The 9,926-nt window shown below is 30.6% G+C and overlaps 1 protein-coding gene across 1 annotated transcript; it reads left to right on the plus strand.

Moving 5' to 3' along the window:
- The first annotated feature begins 3,312 nt into the window (after nucleotides 1–3,312).
- LOC102584145 (indole-3-acetic acid-amido synthetase GH3.6) lies at nucleotides 3,313–6,008 on the plus strand. The gene is made up of 3 exons (XM_006363449.2): nucleotides 3,313–3,718; nucleotides 4,194–5,125; nucleotides 5,206–6,008. The coding sequence occupies exons 1-3, from the start codon at nucleotides 3,393–3,395 to the stop codon at nucleotides 5,790–5,792; spliced, it is 1,845 nt and encodes a 614-aa protein (XP_006363511.1). The 5' UTR covers nucleotides 3,313–3,392; the 3' UTR covers nucleotides 5,793–6,008.
- The last annotated feature ends 3,918 nt before the right edge of the window (nucleotides 6,009–9,926 follow it).

Below are 9,926 nucleotides of genomic sequence, written 5' to 3' on the forward strand. Positions count from 1 at the left end.
ATATAGTATATTTGTAATTTTTTTTTTATAACAAACTAAGAATTGAACTTAATTTATCATGAGATTTTGGGGTTCTTACTAAGAATACTTTTATAAGCGTAAAGTCACCGAATATTGACGTACACATAATGTTTCAAATATTTGAAAAAGTGATACGAAGAATAATTAAAGACAAATTTGTGATATTATTATTAAAGAACTTTGAACTAATTTTCATTTCCAAGGATATATTCATGGTAACATTACTATTAAGAAATATAATTATAAGGAATTAATCTTTTACTCAATTAAATATGAAAAATTGTTTTACGCTTACATTTTATATTTATACATATAAATTTGTCCACCTAAGTTGTGTAACCCGAAGTCCTCCGCTGGCCTTGCAAAGTAAATGTTTGATCCAGTAGTGGCAGATATTAAAGTTGCTAAAATTAAGTTGCCCTCCCAATAGTAGAGAGTATTTTTTTTTTTCGAATTTGAAATAGCTAGAAATTCATAATTTTAAATATTTGATTTACCTCTGCCTACAAACATACAAATGTATGCTATAACAAGTTTAAGACTATAAAGTTTCCATAAGTAGTATAACCACACATTAAATATTACTTTGACTGATTCAAATATTTAAGATCATATTAGTTATATAAATTGAAACAAAATTAGCACCTACTAAATCCAAAACTATCTAATTTCGATTAATAGTCTCTTTCATTATGATGCACAGTCAAACAAGGTTAGGTTATAATTTCTAAAGTATCAAAATTCTTCCAACATCTTTCTTTTTTGGCCTAACCCTGATGTATTTTATTTACTCTATTCACCTTTATCTCCATGATACACATGTATATATCGATTAAAAAATAAATTTGTTTGACTATTTATATTAAAATTCCGCTGGATCCTTCCAAAGTCTTTGTACTCGATATGTATATGTGTTATATATTGTTAAAACAACATATAAATATTATTTTATTATAAATATATTGAGTTACGTATACAATAGTATTTAACAACGTAAAGCAACAAGAGAGAGAGAGGTGTTTGAGTAAGAAACTAGTACCCCAAATAACCACATGCATTCACTCTCTAACACGTATGTTGTCCCTTTGCGTAGCCATCTTCCACCATTTACTCAATGGGAAAAATGGCAATTTCTTCCTTCACTTTTATTTATTTTCACTTTGAATGTTGTATCTATCTACTTTGAACATTGCACATTTAATGTTGAAGGAAGAAACATGGAAAAATAATGGTTTTTTGATAATGGTGTGTGCATTTGTAAAATTATCCAAGCTAGCTTAAGTGGTATATGCATATTTTGTGATCACAACTGACAAAATCTTATGGCGGATCTAAGACTAAATTGACTAGTAGATAAGATTCAATAAAATTCGCGTGCTCCGTAACTATAACAAAACAATAAGATAAACAAAATGAAAGAAACAATCAGATGGTACTAAAGATAAAGTAAAGAAAATATAATACTCCTGATTTGGAGAAAATATATTTATGCTCGATAATTTATTAACCCTTTATTTTCATACTCAATCTCTACACCCTCCTTAGCGAATAGCTAGTAAGAAGAATCTTGTGAAAAGGTATAAATAATAGTACTATGGGTGAGAACCAATATGCTATTCACTTTTTAAGTTACTAAAAGTAATTGGGACACAAATAACGAATCCATTTGTAGTCAAAAGATTCAATTATCTAATTGAATTAAAATATAATTAAGCTAATGTTAATTAGATACCTTGTTTGTGATAAACATCATCCATTACATCGATCGTACGGATGAAAACGATTTTCAATGAAAGTGTTTGATTTATTTCTGGTGAAAAATGTGGAAAATCCCTTTTCTGAATTATTTTACAGAATTAAAATAAATAATAAAATATAAGACTTGAGATACTTATAAATTATAATTAAAGAAAAGAAGTTTGGTCCATAATTAGTACCTGTAGTTTTTACATTTGAAACTTTCTTTGATAAAATATATTTTCCTTAATGAGATCATTTTCTTTAACATTTCAAAGTAGCCAAAAACAGAAAATTACTTTATTAGTAAATTTTTTAAGTGGAGTAATCATTTAACACGATTCTAAGTTGTATAATGTTTTCGGTTATATTTTAACAAATTTTGCTTCGAAAGAAAGAAGGTTATTTTCCCACCTAATTCGTGATCAAACAAACTATTCTCTTTCTCAAAATATTAGAGAGTCTTTTTCTTATTAAACTTCTATTAATGGAATGAATAAATCATCCTTTCCAATTTCTTTAGTTGCCATGTCAATAATAAAAAGCAAATTAAACCCCAAATATAATGAGTTTAATTATCAACATTGCAACTTCCGTAACCACCTATATATTGTGATAGAAAAAAAGATTTAAAGGGGCAAGAATGGTGGCTGGATAAATATAATACCTTCACTTTTTAAAAAAAATTAAAGTTTTAGTTTCTTTGTTTTGAGTATAAAAAAGTTATACTACAAAACTTTTTTTTAATGAGCCTTATGCACTGCAAATTTGAAATTAGTAAGCAATTAAGATCTTTTGGCCATTTATATAAAATGAATATATAGGTTCAGATCTCTTATGTGTAAAAATAAATATTGATTGTAAAAATAAAATTAAAAGTGACCTAAAAAATCAATTCTCCTAATTATAACCTGTTTGACCAAACTTCTAAAATCAAATTATAGTGAAAAATGACTTTTCCAAAAATGCTTTTAGAAAAATACTTTTGGTGAGAAACAAATTGTGTTTGACCAATAATTTAGGGATCATTTGATAGTTAGATTGGATGTGAGTTATACAAGTATTAAATCTTGCATGAGTTAAAATTAGTTAAGAGGTAAATTATCCATGTATAAAATTAGTACAATGTCTCGATTTACAATTCGCATAATTAATACATGTATAAGTTACGTGAGAATCTATGTATTATTTTATACATGATAGAAGGTGGAATAACTAATATATGTATAATTAATGCATAAATAACAAATCCCTACATATGTAATATCAGAGTTAGTCCTACATCATAACTAATCTCTACATTACTAATATCTGTGTATTCAAGACCTACCTTCCGAAAAACAATTTCTCCTATTCAACACCTCACTTTTCAAAAATAAGAACTTTTTAGAAAAAAAAACAAACATTTTCGGAAACAAGCTTTTAGTCGGAATCCAATACAGATAACACGGAAAGAAAGATTTTCTTTTAAATACACTATAGTTTTTGGAACAGAGCCCACCGTGACCAAACACTTTCTCTATATAAAGCCCTCTCTGATTCATCAACCCCCACACCAAAAAATCAGTTTCCCTTTGATAACAACTCTTGCCTAAAGCCATCCTATACTCTTTTCTTTAGTCATTACATTAACAATGCCTGAGGCACCAAAGAATTCCCCAAAAGCCAACAATTTTATTGTTGCAGAAGAAAACAAGAAAACTCTTCATTTCATTGAAGAAGTTACCACCAAAGCTGATGAGGTCCAAAAGAGAGTCCTTGCTGAAATACTTTCTCGAAATTCTAACGTCGAGTACTTGAAGCGCTATGGTAATCTTAATGACAATACTGATAGAGAGACTTTCAAAAAAGTTATGCCTGTTATCACTTATGAAGATATTCAGCATGATATCAACCGCATTGCGAGTGGTGATAAATCTCCCATCTTCTGCTCCCAACCCGTCTCTGAATTCTTGACGAGGTTTGAATGTTCTCATTTTTATTACTCTCTCTGTCCCAATTTATGTGACACATTTCGCTTTTTGAGAGTCAAACAGTTTAAGTTTGACCAAGAATTTGCTCATGGAATCTTTAATTTTTTAAAATGAAATTTATATATTTGTAAACTACATAAAAAATACTATAAGTTTCAATAATTGATAGTTCAAAATAATTCAAAGATATATGAAAAAATTACGGTCAAAGATAGATTTGTTTGAATCTCGAAATCCAAAATGTGTTACATAAATTGGGACAGAGGGAGTATAATTCTTCTGGATTTTGTTATTTTTACATGTTGTTTTTACGGTGAATGACATATTTCCATATGTCAATTTTGTTATTTTTACATACTTGTTGTTTTTGTAGTGAATGACATATTTCCATATGTCAATTCTGGCATTTTGGATACATATTAGTTGTTTTGTATTACTAAATGAGATTTTTTGTATACGCAGTTCTGGTACGTCAGGAGGGGAGAGAAAATTGATGCCAACAACAGAGGAAGAGCTTGGAAGACGATCGCTGCTTTATAGTCTTCTGATGCCTGTGATGAGCCATTTTGTTCCGGATTTGGAGACGGGCAAAGGAATGTACTTTCTCTTCGTAAAATCTGAATCTAAGACCCCGGGAGGACTATTAGCTCGTCCTGTTTTAACAAGTTATTACAAGAGCCCTCATTTCAAGAACAGACGTCCTGACCCTTACACAAACTATACTAGCCCAAATGAAGCTATTCTCTGCCCTGATTCATACCAGAGCATGTATTCCCAAATGCTCTGTGGACTCAGCCAAAATGCACAAGTCCTTCGTGTTGGCGCGGTTTTTGCCTCTGGCTTCATCCGCGCCATCCGCTTCTTAGAGAAGCACTGGTCCCTTCTTTGTAGTGATATTCGATCTGGTATCATGAATACTGAATTGATTACTGATTCATCAGTGAGAGAGGCTGTTATGAAAATACTTAAACCAGATCCTGATTTGGCTGATTTCATTGAGGCTGAATGTAGCAAAAAATCATGGCAAGGGATTATTACTAGGCTGTGGCCTAATACCAAGTATGTTGATGTTATTGTGACCGGAACTATGTCGCAGTATATACCAACTCTTGATTATTACAGCAATGGACTATCTCTTGTATGCACTATGTATGCTTCCTCTGAATGCTATTTTGGTGTCAATCTTAACCCCCTTTGCAAGCCTGAAGATGTTGCGTATACCCTTATTCCGACTATGTGTTACTTCGAGTTCTTGCCAATTTATAGGAATAATGGTGTAATGGATTCTATCTCCGCGCCCAAATCACTCAATGAGAAAGAAAAACAAACGTTGGTGGATTTAGTTGATGTCAAGATTGGTCAGGAGTACGAGCTTGTTGTTACCACATATGCTGGTAAATATATGTGATACTACTTTATTTTGTTGCACATTTTTGCAAAGCTTAGTTTAATTAATATGATTGTCGATTTTCAGGACTCTATCGATACAGGGTTGGTGATGTGCTACGAGTTGCTGGCTTCAAAAACAACGCGCCTCAATTCAACTTCATTTGCAGGAAAAACGTAGTTTTGAGCATTGATTCTGACAAGACTGATGAAGTTGAGCTACAAAATGCCATGAAAAATGCAGTGAGTCACTTGATGCCATTTGATGCACATGTGACTGAGTACACTAGCTACGCGGACACGACCACAATTCCAGGCCACTACGTCTTATTCTGGGAAATCAACGTGAATGGCTCAACCCCGGTCCATCCATCAGTCTTTGAAGACTGTTGTCTCACAATTGAAGAGTCCTTAAACAGCGTCTATCGCCAAGGGCGTGCCTCTGACAAATCCATAGGCCCTCTTGAAATCAGGATTGTGGAAATTGGGACATTTGATAAGCTCATGGACTATGCTATAAGCTTAGGTGCTTCAATAAATCAGTACAAGACACCGCGGTGTGTGAAATTTGCACCCATTATTGAACTATTGAATTCACGAGTCATGTCGAAATACTTTAGCCCTAAATGCCCAAAATGGACTCCTGGACACAAGCAATGGAACAACATGAACTGACTGGCTAGCTAGCTCTAGCTAATTTCTCTGCTGACAGCTTCATCATAAGTCCAAGAAAGAACAAATTAAAGTGAACATGTATCAATTTTTAGTATTAGTCATTATATTAAGAAAACATCCTACCTAGGCTAATTTTGTTCACTTCCCTCAAAACCACCACAAATTTTATGTGTGTTTTGTTACTTTTCCTTAATTAAAATCTCTTCTTGGAATTTTCATCTTTTTTCATAAATTATATCCCTATTTTAAAAATTGCAAATGGATTACATTTTGTGGGAATTGTTTTCTTATTTCCAGCCAGAAAATCTTGTCCACTGAACTATCTATCTTGAACCAACTATGAGTACTAGTTGTTGGTCGGGGCGAAGCTAGATAGAGCCAAGATGGTAAACTGTTTATACATGGTTATATATATGTTGAATTGGTAAAGTTGCTATCATGTGACCATGTTGAATTGGTAAGCCTTGAAAAAATAGTCTCTGACAGAAATGTAAGGTAAAACTGCGTACAATAGGCCCTTATGGCCGGGCCCTTTTCCAGACCTTGTGCATAGCTGAAATTTTAGTGTATCGGGTTGTCCCTTTTAATATATGTTGAACCGCTTATTGCTTATTAGTGTGTTGGCTTTTTTGAATTTTGAACATTTCAATGAGAATTCTGACTCCACCGCTAGTTGTTGGTAACATTATATTGAGGGAAAAGTGGACTTACTTTATGTGTCTTTTAGTTTAGCACTTGACTTTTAATTAAGTAATCTTAATCCTCGTGGAATTAACTAAACTAAAAGGCCTAGAGCTTTATAAAATGCCAGTCGATTTCTCCCGTAAAGTAGATTGGTCGACAAAAAGCTTTTCCATAGGAAACGGGGGACCTACACTTAATAGTGAGATTGTTGACTAATTAAAAAACTTTTACCCCATACTTATTTTTCACGGACTACTAGTATTATGTTTGACGTAATCGATAAAGTTATTGTTGTATGGAGTAATTAATAAGTCATGAGTTCGAATTGTAAAAGTAATCTTTTATAGAAATGAAGGATAAAATTGAGTTTCAGCCCTTCCTCAAATCATATTGAAAGCTTAATGTATCAGATCTGCGAGTCGTCTATCTTTTTCTTACTTGAACGAAGGCATAACTTTTCTTTTTTAGCCAATAAGAATTTTTTAAAAAACTTGTTATCTTAAAAGAAAGTATTTTTAAAAAACATTTTGACTAATTAAATATATGAAAATTGAAAAGTATATATTTAAAAAACTTCAATCTTATTTAAAAATTCAAATAAAGTGAACTTTGACTGGATAATAATGTGAATGGTACGGCAACCCTCTAGTTTCATGTAATATATACCGGTTAAGATCGAAGATGAACATTTGATGCATGCAAAAAGACATGGAATATATCAGAGAAAGAATGATGCTTATTCTCAGAAAATGTTCCTCCACAATATATGCCTTAATAATTTATTCGTAGAAAGAAACAAAAACATTTATATATCTACGATCGTAAATTTTTTATATATCTTTTAAATGTTTTAAATTATTAATTATGCTTACTTATACTACTTTTTACGTAGTTTATAAATATATAAATTCTATTTTTATTTTTTTTGAAGATTTCATGCGTAACTTTCTAGTCAAACGTAAACTGTTTGATTTTGAAAACGAAAAATGTCACATAAATTGGGACACCAAAAGTAGTTAACTTTGATGCTAATCTTATTAATTAAGTGATGAATTATTGAAAAATTACTTAAGTTACGAACAATTTAACAATGAAATTCGTAGAATTAACTTTTAGTGAGAGACAAATATTAGTGGAAAGATCTTTTAATTAAATTTATCCGTTTGTAAAGTTACTTTGATTTATTTCTTTATGTGGAGGGAGCATGAACATTTGGATCGTGACAAATAACTATATATAAGCAGGGGCGGAGCCAACCTACTGTTAGGTCGAACCTCTTTTGGCGGAAAATAATACTATTTATATATGGTTAAAATTATTTTTTATGTATATATAGTAGATATCGAACCTCCTTTAATTAATTGTGTATTTATTTTTTTAGATTTGAACCCCTTAATAAAAATTCTAGCTTCATCACAGTTAATATAAGGATGATGTTTGTAGTGTTTGCTTTTGATTTTTGTGTTTCTATAGTGGTGATGGATTTACGTGTCGTATTGTCACCACCCAAATTAGAGGAACACATTTAAAAGAGTTTTGAACCACCTCAACAACAAAAGAAGTTTTTAGCGATAATATATTTATTAATATTGTCGTAAAAATATTTAGCGGCAATTGATTAAATATCATGCAATTCATCACCGTTTCAAAATGAGGTAAGGGGTGTTCTCTTTCACAGAAACTACAAAAGAAAAAAAATGAATCAATTTTAAAAATTTGATATTACTTAAAAAATAAGCTAACTAGAGATCACTATGTAGATGAGCAATAGGAGTTTATGATTACCCTTCTGCAATTATAAGTTGAAAATAATTTTTTAAAACTTATATATTGACTATTTTGGTAAATTTAAAAGTCGAATAAAGATATAAATAAATATAACTTTTTGGCTTCGGCTGTTAATCAAAGAATCATTTAATTATTCGTTTTATTATATGGTATTTTTTCGAAAAAACATTTTAGATTGCTTCAAGACATAACCATATGCATTATAAATTTCTCTCATCTTTATGTTAAGTGAGAGTTTACGTGATTGAACTATTTACCTTGCTACGATGTTCAAAACCAAACTCAAATAATTTTTTTGATTGTTAAGCTCAAACAATTTTTTTTTTTTCTGAATATGAGGAGAAAATTTAGACAAGTTATTAAACATTTTTCTTTTCTAATAATTTTTTTTAATTCTTAAGCTCAAACAATATTTTTTATATGAGGAGAGAACTTAGGCAAGTTATTAAACATTCTATCTTTCTAATAAATCCTTTGACTATTAAGTATTAAGCTCAAACACTTTTTTGAGTTTTTTTTCCAAATAAGAGGATAGATTTTAGAAAGTTATTAAATATTTTACTTTTTTGATAAATCTTTTGATTATTAAGCTCTAACAATTTTTTGATTTTTTCCTAAATATGAAGAGACATCTTAGGCAAATTATTAAACAGTTTACCTTTCTAAATTAGCATGCATTTATTATTTCCTAACGAATGGAAATAATAATAAATAAAATGAGAGTAAAAATTCTTCAATTTTGATATCCAAAGGAAAATGTTAAACTATATCCGTTTTGAATCGATGAAAATCCTTTTGGCCAGAAAATTTGGCCAGAATTTGGTCAAAATAGCATTTTACCTATGTTATTTTACCTTTTTAAACATTTTTTACTTTTTTAACTTTAATTCCTTTTAATTAAAAAATGAAAAAAAGATTTGTTTATTTTAAAATAAAAAAAATATTATAGATTTTTTAAAATTTTGGTCAAATTTTTTAGCCATTTAGCATTACCCGTTTAAATAATCTTCTTAAGGATCTTGGAACTCACTAAAATGTTAGACTTTATATCTCTCCTCAAATTTAAGTGCTTATCCAAATCTTGGAACTCATTAATTTCAAGCTTTTATTTTAATTTAAATTTGAGGAGGGATATACTGTATTTTGGTGGGAGTCTTCACATCTGACATTTCTCTTTGTTTTTCAAAATTAAGGATTTTGCTACTTTTTATTTTTTGAAAACTTTGGACGGAGGAAAGGGGATGGAAGTGTGAAGGTTGAAGTATCTATTCAGCATTTAGTAACGGTAAAGATATGACATATAAGTCTAACTCAACCCCAAAAATTAGCTTATAAATGGAGAATTGTTCAAGTCCATATAAGCAGAACCATCGGTTCATTCCCCAATTAATGTGGAACTTTTACCAACTCTAACACACCATTCACGTCCAGGCCCAACTCTCAGCATGAACCGGAAGTCCAAACGATGATGGATCTGACTCTGATACTATATAAAGATATGACACATGAGTCTAACTCAATCCAAAAAGTTAGCTTACCATGTCAAGATATGTCATATGAGCCTAACTCAACCCAAAAAGCTAGCTAATGAGGGGATGATTGTCCAAGCTGGTCTCCTTATATGACCTTGGACAATCATCTCCTCAAAAGATAGCTTATGAG

This window comes from Solanum tuberosum, unplaced genomic scaffold, assembly GCF_000226075.1.
Source record: "Solanum tuberosum cultivar DM 1-3 516 R44 unplaced genomic scaffold, SolTub_3.0 scf00440, whole genome shotgun sequence".
Taxonomy (NCBI): domain Eukaryota; kingdom Viridiplantae; phylum Streptophyta; class Magnoliopsida; order Solanales; family Solanaceae; genus Solanum; species Solanum tuberosum.

What these genes read in the sequence shown, in the direction of transcription:
- LOC102584145 (XM_006363449.2), top strand. Translation starts at nt 3,393, where the DNA reads ATGCCTGAGGCACCAAAGAATTCCCCAAAAGCCAACAATTTTATTGTT. An exon ending in GTCTCTGAATTCTTGACGAG is followed by an intron (nt 3,719 to 4,193) that starts GTTTGAATGTTC and finishes TTGTATACGCAG; the next exon opens with TTCTGGTACGTCAGGAGGGG. An exon ending in TGTTGTTACCACATATGCTG is followed by an intron (nt 5,126 to 5,205) that starts GTAAATATATGT and finishes GTCGATTTTCAG; the next exon opens with GACTCTATCGATACAGGGTT.